Source organism: Xenopus laevis, chromosome 9_10S (genome assembly GCF_017654675.1).
Source record: "Xenopus laevis strain J_2021 chromosome 9_10S, Xenopus_laevis_v10.1, whole genome shotgun sequence".
In the NCBI taxonomy this organism is placed as follows: Eukaryota; Metazoa; Chordata; class Amphibia; order Anura; family Pipidae; genus Xenopus; species Xenopus laevis.
The window spans coordinates 32690404-32708236 of NC_054388.1; the positions used below are offsets into that span (position 1 = coordinate 32690404).

General features: G+C 41.0%; 1 protein-coding gene across 1 annotated transcript; it reads right to left on the bottom strand.

Moving 5' to 3' along the window:
• Positions 1-3274, bottom strand: LOC121398988 (waprin-Rha1-like). Its single transcript, XM_041578704.1, has 3 exons — positions 3134-3274; positions 193-330; positions 1-101 (listed from the first exon to the last, which is right to left on the bottom strand). The coding sequence occupies exons 1-3, from the start codon at positions 3207-3209 to the stop codon at positions 67-69; spliced, it is 249 nt and encodes an 82-aa protein (XP_041434638.1). The 5' UTR covers positions 3210-3274; the 3' UTR covers positions 1-66.
• Between the last annotated feature and the right edge of the window lie 14559 nt (positions 3275-17833).

Below are 17833 nucleotides of genomic sequence, written 5' to 3' on the forward strand. Positions count from 1 at the left end.
GACATTATTAGTATAGGTTTATTTATTGCAAACGCTTTCTTCCCTTAGGGTCTGCATCAGGAAACATCATTCTTTAATACGCTGTCCTCTTGCTTCTCTTACTGTGTGGGATGAGAGCAAAGTGAGAGTTAAAGCCAGGAGAATGTTTCTGTGTTGTAGCAGTGGTGATCTATAAAATGACATATGCATTACCTGGATTCATACACGAGAATTTTCCGCAGGCGTTTGGGCAGCACTTCCATCCCTGTTCACAGTCTGTTTCCGCTGTGCATTCCCTACCACAAATTCCAAGGATGCCATCTCTTACTTCAGGGCAGGAAGTGGTGTTTCCTGGGCAGAAGGGTTGAAAGAATGCAACACCCTTATTATTAGGAATATTACCAGGAAACATGTCTAAATCTAGAAAAACATCTCTGCGCGGAGTCCTAATTGTTTGCAATTGCTGGAGTGTCTATGGGAGATCTGTGCAATATGAAAACAGAGAGCATTTTTAGCACCGTGGTATTTTCTGAAGGAACCACCTCAGTCATAGACACCAGTGATCCAGAGACCAATACCAAAAAAAGGATTTTCAGATTTATTAGGTCAATGCATCTAATGCTGTCATTACAGTCATATTCCTATAATGTACAAATATCCAGAACGGCTTGTTACCATTCAAAATGACCTTTTCTATTGGTCAGGCAGTACCATCTAAAGGACTGCTTTGGCCCACTAGCTGATGCATGGAATGCTCTGTATACCTATGCTACCTCCAGCATATTTATTGTACTTTTGTATAGTGCTGTGAGTCACCTACAATTAGGGATGCACCCAATCCACTATTTTGGATTCAGCCGAACCCCCGAATCTTTTGCGAAAGATTCGGCCGAATACCGAACCGAATCTGGTTCGGTTCGGTGGGAAGGGGTAAACATTTTTTACTTCCTTGTTTTTTGGCAAAAAGCCATGTAATTTCCCACCCTGCCCTTAATTTGCATATGCAAATTAGGATTCAGTTCAGCTTCAGTTTATTAAGGTTCAAATGGTAAATTTGAATGTTTTATTTTTTTTTTTTCCAGTCAAAACTCTTTGAATTTTAAAGGAGAATTCAACCCTTTAGCAAAAAAAAAACCCCTACCCCCCAACCCACGTAGACCCCCCCTCCCTCCTCCTACCCCCCAGCCTAACTGCCGCCCCGGGGAAACGCCCCTAACTTTTTACTTACCCTCGCTGCAGATTCAGGCATCGGAGTTCCACGCAGCCATCTTCCGCGTCTTCGGTAAATCTGTGCATGCGCAGTTGGAGCAAATTACTGAATTGCGACAACTGCGCATGCGCCGAAATGGACAGGAAATGCCGAAGTGCCGGAAGAAGACACGAAGACTCGGAAGATGGCTGCAGTGAACGATGCCTGAATCTGCGCCGAGGGGAAAGTAAAAAGCTAGGAGCATTTTCCTGGGGGGGGGGCAGTTATGGAGGAGGGAGGGGGTTCTACGTGGGGTGGGGAGTATGGTTTTTTTATTTTTTTGCTAAAGGGTTGAATTCTCCTTTAAATCACCAGCTCCAATTTGAATTCAAATGTATTGATGTATCACACCTAGATTGTATTGTTGTATCACACCCTGGAAATAGTTCTAATTGGAATATTCGAAACCTAAGACAATGGCAGAGGTCCGTTGAACCATTTTGCCTTTCTGACGTTTCAGGAAAACTCTCTTCCATTTCAATTGATTTGAATTTTCGGGTCGTTCTTATTCGATCGAATATTAGACGTTCAAGTTTTTTCATATATAACCTCCCATTCGAGTTGTCAGTACATAGATTTTATTCATGTACTGTAACTTCGAAATTCGACCTTTGATAAATCTGCCCCTTAGTCAACTGGAAAGGCTAGAATCCCTATGAACTCCTACGTATATACAAACCCTCCAGTAGATTTCAACGACCCATGTCATGTGAGATACTTAAAGGGTACCTGTTGGCTAATGTTATCCCCAACCAAAGGTGCTGGCTAATAGACCCCGCTTTCCGGTTGGGTATAACAGTAGTGTTTTTTTTTTTAAAAAAAATGTCCCCCGTCATCGCTAGGCTACCCGAACCATGTCCGGTGACTCTCATGCGCATAATGAAAATGTGCCACAGATTGCTCATTATGCGCGTGACGTCACAATGCGAGTGACACAACATGGCTGCTCGTACCAGGAGCTCCCTCTGGTGGTGGGGGCATTTTTAAAAAAAAAAACCTACCCCAACCGGAATGCATGCTCTATCACCATTGGTTGGGGATAACATTTTTACCCAACAGGTGCCGTTTAAGTATATATTTTTGTCTGTGCCCGCAGTGATATTCTACTGTCGAACAAGTCAAAAATGCTGAAAGGTTCCAAATGCTTACTTGCCGCTTCAGAAACTCTTGAACTATGCATCACCCACAAACTGTTTCTCCAGCTTGGGAGAACTCTGCAAAATGTTGTGTTATGAAATAATGGGCAAAGTTTACATAGGTCTACTAATCCGTGGCAACCAATGAGCAGCCACAATTCTAGTGCAAGTAGGAGAATGAAAGCAGACACTGTAGTGGTTGTTATGAGTTACTAGACCTGCCCAGCGTTGCCCGTTATTCCCCGACTTCCCATCTGTTTGGAAAAGCTCTCATAACAGACCACGTTTTCCCTTTGAGAATTAAGGCACTGTGTACAGAAAACTCAGATCAGTTTTCCTGTCCTTTATCTCCTACATAATTAAGTGTCTACTAAATAGCAAATAGCCTGTCCTTGTCTCACCGTACATATAACCTAAGAGCAGCTTTATCATTCTATACATCATACAGCTATTCTGGGCTCTGTTAGCAAAGAGTGTACAGAGATAACAAATATTTTCTTGTGCACTAACTTGCACGATTTGTTAAACACTTTAACTGTTCCCACACAGGGGCGATCCTGGCCCCTCCGCCGCCTGAGGCTGCTGCCCCCCTCCCCCGGAAATTTGCTCTTAAAGTACCAGGAGCAGCATTTTTGCTGCCCCTGGTACCTAGTGGGGCGCTGCCGCCTGAGGCGACAGCCTCAACTCGCCTCATTGGCGAAGCACCCCTGTTCCCACATAAGACAATTGTCTCCTCGTATTCTCCTTTCCACTAACTGCCAGCTCTTACCTGCCACCTGTGCTTCCATCCTCTCTGCAAACACTGCCAGCAGCAGGAAAAGTGTCAGATACTTCAGCGCCTCCATGCTGAGCTGCTTCTAACACTAGATATGAGTTTATCCAGGTGAGGCTGGGAGAGGCACACTTTCTCCCCCCTCCTACCTGCTGAAGAAAAAAATAATAATCTACTAATGACAAAAGATATTTGGCACCGCGACACATCCCACATCACAGGGCATATTGCAAGAGAGAAGGCGGGGGAGGGTAAAGGAATTCAATACTCGATAAAGGCGGAGGAGAGGGATGGATTCAGTAAGGTTTGGTTTGTGTCAGGTCATGAACAGTACATTATTGTGCCCATGCACTGAAATACCTGGCGCAAAATCAATAGCTTGTACGCATCATATCAAGGACAAATGATGTAATGTATCCGTTTACAACCGTGTAATGTTTGTGTTTACAGTATATGTCAGACGTGAAATGCTGTTGGCATATTTTATGATGAGTGTTTAAGTTGTGGGTTTTCGGAAAACGTAATCTGCATGTAAAATTATTGCACAAAATGCCTTTTTTTTTTTGGAAGCTATATGGCACGGTACAATAACCCTGTATCCAGGTCCCAAGAATTGCTGATAACAGATCTCATATTTATTGCTTTCAATGGGCTTCTGATAATATTCACCATGAATGTGATAGAGAACGTAGATCATGAGCTTCACTGAGTCTGGAACTGATGTAAAAATATGTATATCTGTAAACATATATTGTTTTTATACTAAAGCAGGTATATTGGAAGGCACGTTTGTTTTCTTCTTGAAGTACTTTGATTTTAAGATACAGAAGTTATGTATGGTGTCATGTAGGGCACAGAATTATTCATTCTATATGTACCATTAAGCTTGGCCTCTGGGGAAATGTAACATCTTTGTTAACTCATTCTGTATCTATTCACCCGTTTAACATCTATCAGGTCATGGAATGTCCTGTAATCGCTCATGCTGACCTGTGTCTGTGCCGTGTACATCTGTTGTTAAAGGAGAAGGAAAGTAGTCTTGCACTTGGGGGCATGGCTGCCATCAGAAATCACGGGGCCCTGTACAATAACATTTTCTGGGCCCCCTTGTCCTAGCACGGCCCAAAGCCCCACCCCAGATCCCGCCCACACACCAAATTTAAAAAAGCCACACATTCATCTGAGCTAACCCCCTCCCAAGTTATAAAAAAAAGTTATAAAAAGCCATTTGTGTTCAGGGCGTCCCTACAATTTAAAAAAAATTAATTGGTGGCCAGCCCCCCTTCCACACGTTATAAAAAAACAAGGGATGCACCGAATCCAGGATCCTGAATCAGAATCTTAATTTGCATATGCAAATTAGGGGTGGGGAGGGAAATCACGTGACTTTTCGTCACAAAACAAGGAAGTAAAAATTGTTTCCCCCCTTCCCACCCCTAATTTGTATATGCAAATTAGGGTTCGGATTTGGTTTGGTATTTGGCAGAATCTTTCACAAAGGATTCGTGGGTTCGGCCGAATCCAAAATAGTGGATTCGGTGCATCCCTTAAAAAAAGTTGGTGGCGTTGACCCCCCACAAGTTAAAATAAGTCATTGGTGGCCAGGACCCCCCTTAAATTAAAAAAAAAAAAAACATTGGTGAACAGGGCCCCCTTAAGTTAAAAAAAACAAAACATTGGTGGCCAGGGTCCCCCATGAAAGTAACATAAAGAACATTGGTGGTTAGGGGGGTTAAAAAAAAAATCATTTGTGTTCAGTGGAACTTACCTTTAAAGGTCTTCTTCATTCTCCTCTTGTTCGGCTCGATTCGTCAGCTTCGGGTCCTTTCGGAGCCTTTGGGTCCTTCCGACGGTTTCGGGACTTGGCTGCGGCAGAGGCTTTTTAATATTCACGACTTAGGGGGGCCGGGCAATCCAGGAAGTTTAGAACCGCCGGGCCCCCCTTCATGCTTCTAAGACCACCGGGCCCTGTACAGCTGTACCCCCCTGATGGCGGCCCTGCTTGGGGTGCCAAATCTTAGACACCCCCAAGTGATTGTATTTACTTACTTGAAACCACCGGGCTGGTGCTCCTATCAGCAGAAAACTGCACCGGATAACAGATCTTTCTGTAATTTCATACCTTAAGTCAACTAGAAAATCCACATAAATATTAAACCCAATAGGCTGGTTTTGCTTCTGATAAGGATTCATCGTATCTTAATTGGGATCAAGTACAAGGTACTGTTTTATTATTGCAGAAAAAAACTACATCATTTAAAAAAATGGAGTCTATAGGAGAAGGCCTTTCTGTAATATGGAGCTTTTTGGATAATAGGTTTTTTGATAACAGATCCCATACCTGTACTTACAGGTCAAAATTGCGTTGATATCTACCACCATGAACTGTAGCAGTAGTAGAAAAACGCAGTGACCTTAATCAATGGTAAAATGGCTTGGACTCCTTAAAGGAAACAAGGGTGCTGTCACATTTGTAAGGACAGTTGTGCAATTAGGGTGTTTCATGAATGATAACCAGTAGTGTTACGGGTGCAGTTACACAGAGAGTGAAAGCACAGGGTTGCCTCATCACTAATTGCACAACCGTATCCCTGGCAAGAAAGGGAATCATGATCAGGGCTCAATTAGCATTTATTTATGAAGCACAATATTATTCTTTGGGCTCAATAATACAAACAAAACAGGAATTCAAAACCAGTTTAAGGTGGGCCAGATTTGTTAGTGTAGCTTGCTTCATTTTTTACCAACCATCTGAATATGTGTAGTACCTTGCTAGGGTTCCGTTTGACAAGACCACCCTCTGACCCTATATTATAATTCCATTTGTCTGTCCAGAGTGAGAACCTTGTCCGGCAATGCCCCCTCTCGGAGGATGGTTGGGACCCCTAAGGCTCAGATTCCACAGGACGTTTGGTCAGATAAATTATCGCATGTATGGCCACCTTTGCTGGCATCATCTCCACATATATATTTTCTCCATACTGATAATTGACCTTGCTTAGTGAATCCATTAGCCCCTCTCTTGCTTTGTAAGTTACCAGCAGTCAACTAGATCTTAGAGGCAAATTAGAAAAAGAGATCGCCATCTACTCTATGTGGCACATAGTATACATCCACTGTATTGGTAGAGGAAGTTTCAATCGAATATAGCTGATGAGCTGAGATTACAGAACCAGTTGGGCTGGTAATCACCACCAGGACTTCCTTGAATCACGTAGTCAAGTGACCGCACCCAGTGACCCAAATTGGTCAGATAGAGTGTCAGCAGTCAGTGCCAGGAAATATAATAATATACAATATGTATGTTGCACAAGCCCCAGATTCATTTGATATTTAAAATATATTCACCTAAATTAAAGCTTACTACTGTATATCTGACCAACTTGGGTCACTGCGTGTTGTCACTTGACTGCGTGATTCAGGGTGGTGATTACCTGCATGGCTTATTAGAAATTGAATTGGATGCATGTTGCACGACTGTGCTCATTAATAGTTAGTCATGTATCTAAAATTAAGGTGACCAAGGACAGGCTGGTAAAAGCTACTGACTCGACCACTCCAGACTAAGTTGGCAGCTTATTGATCAGCTTTTCTGTCAGCTTTGCTTTGCTGGGGCAGCCCAGAGCATGGCGAGCATATACAGAGCACTGGAACAGATATTGAACTGCGTTCAACTGTGTAGGTCTCTGTCTTCTCTGCCAAAGGTCTGGTAAGGGTGGTGGCACACAGGGAGATTAGATGTCAAGCGACAAAACTACTCTACTCCCCAAATGCCTTCCTGCCGGCAAGAATGTGAATCGCCGCATACATATAGCTTTGTTTTCCAAAGTCGCCGAAGTTTCCTCGTGAGGCGACTTCAGAAAATTGAAATGATACGTATGCCATCCAACTAGCGATTCATATTCTTGCCGGCGGAAAGGCATTTGGGGAGATTAGTTGCCTGCAATAGCAAAGATTTGTCCTTTGGCCACTAATCTCCCCGTCTGCCACCACCCTAAACCTTAGCATAAATGTAAATCACTATTCCTTTGTCCGGCATAACATCTGCTTTTAAGGAGTGGATCACTTCATTTTAACATGTTATACAATGGCTAATTCTAAGCAACTTTTCAATTCGCCTTTTTTTGTAGTTTTTGAATTATTTGCCGCCTTCTTCTGACTCTTTGCACCTTTAAAACGGGGATCACTGACACCCATCTAAAATCCAAATGCCCTGTAAGGCTACAAAGTTATTGTTATTGCTACTTTTTATTACTTATCTTTCAATTCAGGCCTCTAATATTTATATTATAAATCAAATCACTGCATGGTTGCATGGGTAATTTAGACCATAGCAACCAGATTAGGCAGATTGCAAACTGGAGAACTACTGACCAAAAAGCTAAATAACTCAAAAACTACAAATAATAAAAAATGAAAACCAATTGGAAATTGTCTCAGACTATCAATCTAAAGTTGAGCAACACCTTTTAAGTGTCAGGTAGACAAAAAGGAACTATATTTAATAATCACATGCTGTAAATTTAGTTTATTGAAGATATGGCTTATTTACCAAGGTGAAGATATTGTCGCACTAAGGGGAACAAACTTAGCCCTTGATGTCCATGCACTTCTAAGTACACGTTGCACCTTGTGCAGGTATCCGTGCAGGGCTTGCATCCCAAGATGGTGTAGCCCCTCACACTTGACCCTACCAGTGTGCCACTTACAGAAGACCACAAATCTTTGCACACAGATTTTTGGGCATGTGACAGCAACAGAGGGTAAAACACAGGGGAGCAAGGTTTTATGTCTATTTATTTTGCACCCATCAACCCTTTTTGTAACTGAGCCCTTATGTTTGCAATTGATTCAGTCCTTATCTGTGATTTGCAAGAAGTCCTGCTTTAGCTGAACATAGTGTCTGTAGTTCGGTGTCCAGTTACTTACCATTGTTTCCTATACACTACAGTCAGATCACGAGCCCACTTTCACCTGCAAGCTATCTCTTGGATTTCTCCAAGCCTATGGAATGTGCTGCCTTTCAACTTCTGCCAAGAAATTCCTCTTGAATTAAAAGGAAGTCATTCAGAAGGTTTATATAGAGCAGTAGGAAATATCCTCTGCCACACACCACCCTGCTTTATCAGCTGCCTCCTTTTCTTTCTTGATTCACGTATGTATTCACCATAAAAAAACAGTAGGCCATGTAATAGAATTACCTTTTGGCTAATGCAACTAACTGACGGAATAATATCATCAGAGAGAGAACCTAATTACCATCCTGCCATCTTTAAACACTGACATCAATGACATCTGCCTGTTAGTGTGCACAGGAGGCGAATTTCTAACCAAAAATGCGCACTTGGTTTGGGCACATTGGTGTTCCATCAGCATTTTTTGGCCAGTAGTAGTTGCAGGATCAGCTTCACGACCCAAAATGTAATTAATAATTTTAATTATTTTCTGTTGTATAAATACATTTCACATTATTAAAGGAACCCACCATGAACAGCTTGGGGAATACATTTTGGGTTCTGACCTCTAGTTTTACAATTCTCCTTTTAAAGATATCAAGTGTACAGAGACGTATTCAGAAACACATTTTTGTCTGCAAATGTAACATTTTCAACATATGCCTTATATAATTTGAGCTTTAGTTATCCCACTTTGTATCAGAGTGAACCAAGGTGGGCTGCATCATTTTGCTGTCATACAGCTTTTAATGCAGCAGGCAGCGTCTGTCAGAAAAAAATAAAGACCTAGGGGCAGATTCACTAAAGGGTGAAGTGGCTAATGCTAGCGACTTTTCACCAGCGTTGCCACCGCACGTCGCCAATTCACAGACGCAGGCACCAATTAGCTAGCGAACTGGACCATCGCTAGCATTCATTCAAACTCTATCACCAGGCAACGATCGTTACTCCGCAAATTCACTAAAGTGCGGATTTCACTGAACGTTACCTCTTTCACCAGAGTTGACTTTGCCACCTCAGACAAGGCGAAGTGCTAAAAAGAAGCTATATCTTCCTCAATCTTCTGTCACTTACATCATATCCTGTGTGCCGAAAATGCATTAACGTTTAAAAAATTCTGGCGACTGGAATGCTTTTTTTTTAAGCGGGTTTGGCTGTAAAAGTCCTAACTTAGACTTTTTTTTGGTAACCGTTTTTCTCCACACATTTTATAAAATATGGAACATTAATTTTACAGTGAGCTCATGTGTAGGGCTTTATATTAATTCTCTTGTCTTTATTAAGGTTCCCTGGACATGTATAATAAAAAGTGGAAACTTCAAGCATTTGCACCAACATTTATAATAAAGACCTGAAATGAATGCTAGTGCAACTTAACTTCGCTATGAAATAACGCTAGCGAAAAGTCACCAGCTTTCAACGCCCGGGACAAAACTTATTCATAGCGAATTTGCGCCTGCCAAAGTGGTGCGAGGGGTGCGAAGCCCGTTAGTGAATCTGCCCCCTACTATCCAGAAAATTGCCTAAACAGCTGGAGGACTTGATTGCTTTTAATGTTAAAGTTGATACCCACCTCGATGAATGGCAGGCAGAGAAATATCTTGATGGACAATTTAAACTGGTCCTCATAATTCCATAGGTGCTCAATGCCACCTCTATCTATACCACCATGCACAATAAATTGGTGTTGCACTCCAAAAAAATCAACATTTGGTGGTTCTCACTGCTGGGGTCACCTGGAAGCTCCCCAGATACAGTATATACAGAAAAATAGACAGAACAGAGCACAGCATAAATCCGTATTTTTGTGCCTATGTTTCAAAGAAGTTCTTACCTTCTGAACAGAATTATGATAGTGACAATGAAGACCTATTTGTCATTGTATTGAAAGTGCCATCAGACCTAGACTAACTCAGTGGTTCCTCCTCTTTTATCAATTCAGTTTTATCATTTATCATCCACACATAAAAGACAGAAGCCCTTTCCAGAACTTCTATATGGCAAGCGATGATCAAGACCTATAATTCCACACTCAAAAATAATTGAATTGTAAATTGGCTTTTATTCCACCTGACCTACATCATTTTGTCCTGCAATAAACTCATAGTTCCAGCCAACCATTCAGGAGTATAAACAACTCTAGAGCTCTTGAAGCTTTCTGGCTTTGTTCCTGATTATTCTGATTGCTTCCTGACCTGATCCTGAATCCGACCATAAACTCGATTAACCTTTTGTATGATTCATTTCTGGACTTTGGCATTTTCTTCATTGTCAAGCTTTCGCCTATATCGCAGCTTCCAGCCCTAACTGAACATTCTCACCATGAAGTCTTCAGAAGAAATGCTTTAGACTAGACAGCACTTTCTGGGATGGAGACGTGTGTGGAAGCATACAAAGAGTAGTGTCTGATCTTCTAATACTCCTACTGGCCTGGCCTTTAGGGATGTAGCGAACGGCGGAAAAAATGTTCGCGAACATATTCGCGAACTTGCGACAAAACATGCGAATAGTTCGCGAACGTCGCGAACCCCATAGACTTCAATGGGAAGGCGAATTTTAAAAGCTAGAAAAGACATTTCTGGCCAGAAAAATGATTTTAAAGTTGTTTAAAGGGTGCAACGACCTGGACAGTGGCATGCCAGAGGGGGATCAAGGGCAAAAATGTATCTGAAAAATCCATTGTTGACACAGCGCTGCGTTTTGTGCTGTAAAGGGCAGAAATCACACTACGTCACTCAGGTGATGTTTCTGGACACGGAATGTGAAAAAGCTCACACAGCTAGGTGGCACTTGGTTAAAGACTGGGCAAATAATGCCTGCAAGGTCAACGTATACACTACAGCCGTTGGATACGGAATATATTATTGCTGCTTGAAAAACGTCACTCGGGTGGTGTTTCTGGAGACGGTATTATTATTGATATTTAGACAGCTAGGTGGCAGTTGTTTGAAGAACAGATGCAGATGAGAGATCAGCAGCAGGACAGACAGCTGCCCACAGCAGCTACATACAGAGCACTGCAGTAGAAGGTAGATTACTAGCCAGCAAAGCTACCTAACCTAAAATGTCCCTCAAATCCCTGCAGAGTTCTGTCCCTACAATACAGAGCAGTATCAAGTAGATTACTAGCCAGCAAAGTTACTATCAACTGTCCCTCAAATCACTAACAGCTCTCTCCCTACACTAGCTCTTCCAAGCACACACAGGCAGAATGAAAAAACGCTGCAGGGCTTCAGTTTATATATGGAAGGGGAGTGGTCCAGGGGGTGTGGGGGTGGTCCAGGAGGGAGAGCTTCCTGATTGGCTGCCATGTATCTGCTGGTCTGGGGTGAGAGGGCAAAAATAAGCGCCAGCTAAGGCGAACCCAAATTGGCGAACGTCGCGCGACGTTCGCGAACATTCGCCGAACGCGAATAGTCGATGTTCGCGCGAATTAGTTCGCGGGCGAACAGTCCGCGACATCCCTACTGGCCTTTATTCCACATGACCTATGCCTTTTTATCCTTCAATAAACCCATAGGCAAACATGCAGCCACTCAGGAGTATGAACAACTATGGAGCTGTATAACTATTCTGTATAACAACGTGTCAACATGGTGTCAAACTCTACAGCTCTTCACTATGTCTATATCACGTGAAAGTCAAAATAGAATAGAAGAGGGATCCAAGATTCAATGCCCTGATTGACTTCACTCTCTCAATGCCCTTGCCTTGACTAACTCTCTTAAACAATATAAACCCTTTCATGTTAATGGTCAGATTTATGTAATCTCTCTCACTTTATTATTTCTTATGAATAATCAGGTTTGCCAAGGATCTTCTTTCTTCACTGATTTCATACAAAACTAAAGCCTTCAAAAACCTTGCTCTGTAGTTTATGCATTTATGTCTTCATGCTGGTGTACAATTTCATAGGTTCAGCAACCCTAGTAACCCAAGTTATTATTGTACCATACAAGTAGATTAAATACAGAGGATATTTTATAAGGGATTTAGCTAAATTTAGAAATATTTGATGAAAGTTGATATAAAATAATAATAAGGAAACGTTAGACACACCCAGTAAATACTAATTACTGTGTCAATATTGTATATAAGGGCAGTCACGTGTCATAGCTGCCAGAGACATTGGTGGCTCCTTAAAGATGATATAAAGATGATAAACCTAATATACAGGAGTTCCAGTTACCATAGACGATGTCATACAAAAAGAATGTTTGGACTTTAGTCACATCTATCTTAGGGGGTACCAATGAAATACAGTAGGCGTTGAGACCAGTGAAAAAGGGTACCTTCCCTTGTCTAACATGTAATTGCTGCTCTAATTGTCAGCAAGGTAATGTAATCTATCATTCACACAAAGGTACCCCTATAAGGATTAAGGGTTATTTAACTTGTTCTTCCACATTTGTTTGTTATGTAACAAAGTGCCCAATGCGGCTTACAATACGTAGGACAGACCTCCCGCATGGTTAAGGATCGTATACGTGAGCATAAGTAGAACAAGCAGTGGCTCATCATTTTATTGAGAAAGGACATGGAGTCCACCAATTAAAATATCCGGTGGTTGATGGGGTTCCAAAATTACATTGCAGAGGGAATAGGACAAAATAATTGCTTAAAAGGGAGTATTGGGTACTCTTACACCTTTTGTTCTGAATAGGGAGTGTGAACTTCACAAAATGTTAGTGTTTAATGTGTTGTAGTATACATTTTTCCAGATATTTGACACTTGGACTGATGTGTTGTTTATGGATGTGTTCCAGTGATATAGAAGGAAGAACTTGTTACAAGATGTATACAATGTCTTACGTATGTCAATTTTGCAACATTGTGCACTTTCATTGTCTTGAGGAAATTCAGTGAAGCTGCCATTAAATGTTAAATGCCGCTATATTGAAAGGTATAAAATGTGCTCATTAATTTGTACTCAGTAGCTTGAGGAATGCTGTTGCTAGCCTGAAACGTCGCTTTATATCTGTCCAAGAAAAGCCCTTTTTTAATAAAGGCATTTTAAAGAAACTTCAATTTTTTTTGGTGCTGTCTGATTGAAAATTATAGCTGCCAGAGACTCACACCAGCAAAATATGGATTTTACTGGTTCCAGACCCACTTTCTTTAAAGGAACAGTAACAGCAAAAAATGAGCCAAGGAATGGCAATATAATGTAGTGTTGTCCTGCACTGGTAAAACTGGTGTGTTTGGTTCAGAGACCCAACTATATTTTATATAAACAAGCTGCTGTGTAGCCATGGGAGCAGCCATTTTAGCACAGGGCACATAGTAGATAACAGATAAGCACTGCAGAATTGCATTGTATACTGCAGAGCTTATCTGTCATGGCTGCCCCCATGGCTACACAACAGCTTGCTTAAATAAAACATTGTAGAGTTTCTAAAGCAAACGCACTGGTTTTACCAGTGCAGTACAACACTCCATTATTTTTTCATTACTTTGGTCTTACTGTTTAGGACAAATAAGGAAACTCGTTCAATGACATTATGCTTGTGATGACCCAGTGGTACATTTTGAAAACACATTCAATTGACGAGCTTTCTGCATGAAGACATCTTTTTTGGTAAAATAACATTGAACTGTGAGGGAAAATGACTATTAAAGGAAAAGTCTCTCTATATTTGTAAAACCCTGCTTCATGTAAATAATCCATTTTCATAATAATATACTTTTTTTTTTTACTTCAATAATTTTTTATTGTGTTTTAGGATACATAGTTAGCATACAGCAGTAAAATGTAAATGACGGCCATTATACAGATGTAAAATCAAGAATACTGTCACATGGTACATACAGATAACATGTAATAGGATACAAAGGATCTCATCTGTACAAATAGACCAAACACAGTAGCTAACAGAATATAACCAGTCCTGCGTGATTAAGCATATTAATAACACAAGGTATATTTTAATAACAAGTAACAAACTAAATGACAGATCATCCTATGGTCCCAGTGAATGATGGTCCCACAAAGGGCACCGGTCAACCGGTATAGGAAATTGAATTCAAATACTAAGCAATGTCAGGTGATATCCAGGCCCGTACCTGTATTCCAACCATGGACCCCAAATTTTTAGAAATCTGCTATGGGAATCATTTAAGATACTGGTAATTTTTTCTTGAGTCATGATCCAGTCAATCTTATGCTTAGTGATCTCAATGGACAATACTTTTGTCTTCCATGCTTTTGCAATAGTGCTTTTAGCAGCAGTTGTAATGGCCGTAAAAAGTTGGAATTGTGTCCGAGTGAGTTGGCCAGGTTTTTGCCCCAGTAAAGCCGTATTAGGACGTCTAGGAATTGCAACTTGGAACACAGAGTGTGTCATAGTGTAAACTCTAATCCAGAAACGACGCACACTCGGGCATTCCCACCATATATGGAACATAGAACCCACTTGTCCACACTCATAAAAACATCTAGGGTCTGCAGATGGGGCAAATTTAGCAATCCGGGCTGGAACCAGGTACCACCTGAATAAAACTTTGTAGTTAGCCTCGAGCAAAGAAAAATTTTTAGAGGATCGCATGACATTGCTCCAAATCGACTCCCATTCGTCACCATCTAATTGACAGTTCAAATCCCGATGCCACGATTGTACGTATGTCATCTGATCTGGCGCAATATTGTCATAAAAATTTCTATACAGCAAGGAAATTACTTTCCGACTCAAGGGGTTGCGGGAACACCATAGTTCAAAAAATGACTGAGATGCATTCACCCCCTCCTTCAGAGATCCATTGAGACCGGGCAAAATGTAACACTTGTCGCAAACGGAAATACTCTGAAGGAGGAACGAGATATTTATCAATGAGGTGTTGAAGGGAGTATGGTCCTGTACCAGTGTATAACTGTCCCAAATAGCGTATATTAGCGGAGGTCCACCATTGAAAAGCTGAAGGCTGTAACCTTGGGTGAAAGAGGGGGTTCCCTAGAAAAGGCATAGCTGGTGTGCAAGCTGTTTGTAAATTATGTCTCAAACTGACCGAGTCCCAAATTTTCAAGGTGTGAGTCAGACATACACTCCCCGTTAATGGTCGCTGTTTAGGGGGGCACCATACCAATGCTGCCGGAGAATATGGTAGGGTATATGATCTTTCCAAGGCAACCCAATGAGGGCAATCATGGATAGAGTGTAAAGCTAAGATTTTGGAGATCTGAGCTGCCTTATAATAATAGTGCCAATTAGGTAAGCCAAGACCTCCTTTATTCCTAGGATAAGTTAATACAGAATGGCGTATTCTAGGGTGTTTCTTCGCCCAAACAAACTGTAAGATTTTAGTGTTAAATCGGGACATATCAGCTAAAGGAATTGGAAGCGTTCTAAAAAGGTATAAGATCTTGGGCAAAATAGTCATCTTAATGGAATGGATCCTCCCTATCCACGAGATGTGATAACAGTGCCATCTATCCAACAAAGCGTACAGGGACTTATAAATCGGGGGATAATTATATTTGTACAGGGAGTCATAATTCCGAGTTAACTTAACCCCCAATATGGAGATAAAGTGGGGCTGCCAAACAAATTCAAAGTTAAGTTGTAACAACTTTACAGCTTCCAGGGATAGATTGATATTAAGGGCCTCAGTTTTGTTATGGTTAATATGAAGGCCAGATATTCGACTAAATGTCTCTAATAAATTAAATAAATTAGGGAGGGAGGTTAATGGATGTGAAATTACAAGTGATAAATTGTCAGCAAATAGACTGACTTTATGTTGAGCTCCGCCGACCTCAATCCCCTTAATATTTAAGTTAGATCTAATAGCGGCCGCTAGGGGCTCTATAGCTAAATTGAATAAGATGGGAGAAAGAGGGCACCCTTGACGGGTCCCCCTACAAATCATAAAGGGTTCAGACAGAAAACCCATTATATTAACCAACGCGGAGGGGCCATGATAAAGCGAGTGAATCCAAGTTTTAAATTTATCACCCAATCCCCATTTGCTCAAAGAAAAATACAGATAGTCCCAGTATATGGAATCAAAGGCTTTGCGAATATCCAACTTAAGCAGCATTGATTTAACCCCTGAAGATTTAGCATGCTGAGTCAATAGGATCAAACGTCTGATAGCATCCCCGGCGTGACGTCCAGGAACAAACCCCACTTGGTCCCTGTGGATTATTTGAGGTAGAAAGGAGTTGATCCTAATAGCTAGTATTTTCCCTAAAAGTTTAACATCCGTATTTAACACTGAAATCGGTCGATAATTCTTGCAGTCTGATAGATTGGAGTCAGGCTTGGGAATCGCAGATATTTGAGCCTTCAAGGTCTCAGCTTGAAATGACCCACCCACTTTCAGAGCATTGAACATTTTGGTTAAGTAAGGCCCTACCTCTGGGAGAAATTTTTTGTAATAAATATTGGAGAGCCCATCTAGGCCAGGAGCTTTCCCCGACCCCAAATCTCTAATCGCAAATTGAACTTCCTCAAGTGTAATGTCCTCGTCCATTCGTTGAGACTGGTATTCTGTCAATCTAGGGAGATCTAGGTCACTAAAGAATTTATCATAATTAACCAGAGGATTAACTTTCAGAGCATTGAACATTTTGGTTAAGTAAGGCCCTACCTCTGGGAGAAATTTTTTGTAATAAATATTGGAGAGCCCATCTAGGCCAGGAGCTTTCCCCGACCCCAAATCTCTAATCGCAAATTGAACTTCCTCAAGTGTAATGTCCTCGTCCATTCGTTGAGACTGGTATTCTGTCAATCTAGGGAGATCTAGGTCACTAAAGAATTTATCATAATTAACCAGAGGGACGTTACCCGGTAATAATATACTTTTTTATTAGTATGTGCCATTGGGTAATAATAAATAGAAAATTGCCATTTTCGCCTGGGATCATACGATTCACAGTGCACACAAACATAACAAACAAACCATTCATGTTAGGTCACATGAGCCAATTAACAGACAGAGTTGTGTCTTTTGCTTCCACACTTCCTGTTACAGTTTGAGCTGCAGTATTTCTGGTCAGGTGATCTCTGAGGCAGCACACAGACCATCACCAAATGGTGGTTCAAGGCAAGAGATGTAAAAGAGCAATATTTACTTAAATATATATTCCAGTTTAATAAGATTATTTAATATGCCACTTAAATTGATATAAACTATCTGTTACTCAAGTATTCATTTTGGGGTTATAGTTTTCCTTTAATTGCTAAATGGCCTCCTCCAATCAGTTTTGGAAGGAGGTTTCTTATAGTCTTTGCCTGAGCTAACAGGTTCTTTCTGTGAATTAGTGTGTCCCAGAGTGTTGTGATCTAGCAACACTCAAGCGGAAGTATACAAGGGGTGTCAAATAGCCCTTCCTGTAACTTTAAGCTATAGTGTTTAAGGCTGCTTGTTAGTGCCATTCTTAAAGGATCACATTTGTTATTTTATTATTATCAACCCATATAATTGGCTATATTATACATATTACTTTGTCATGCATAGAAACACATTCCCCCAGACTGTAGAAGAACCTTATTATTTCTGCTAGTAAGCTGCCAACTTTGTCTGAAGATACCAAGTCAGCAGCTTTTATCACACTGTGTATGGTCACCTTGTTAGGATGTTTCCATCCAGGACACAGGTTAAAGGAAAACTATATCCCCCAAAACAATGTAGGTCTCTATAAAAATATGTTTCATAAAACAGATTATATGTAAAACGGTGCTTCATATACAGTAAATAAAACAATTTCCATTGGGTAATGATGAATAGAAAATTGTTATTTTAA

Excerpts from the sequence above, each read along its gene's own strand:
- LOC121398988 (XM_041578704.1), bottom strand. The coding sequence starts at position 3,209 with ATGGAGGCGCTGAAGTATCTGACACTTTTCCTGCTGCTGGCAGTGTTT. Across the intron at positions 331-3,133 it reads GATGGAAGCACAGGTGGCAG|GAAACACCACTTCCTGCCCT; the intron begins GTAAGAGCTGGC and ends CCTTCTGCCCAG. Across the intron at positions 102-192 it reads ATTCTCGTGTATGAATCCAG|TAAGAGAAGCAAGAGGACAG; the intron begins GTAATGCATATG and ends CATCCCACACAG.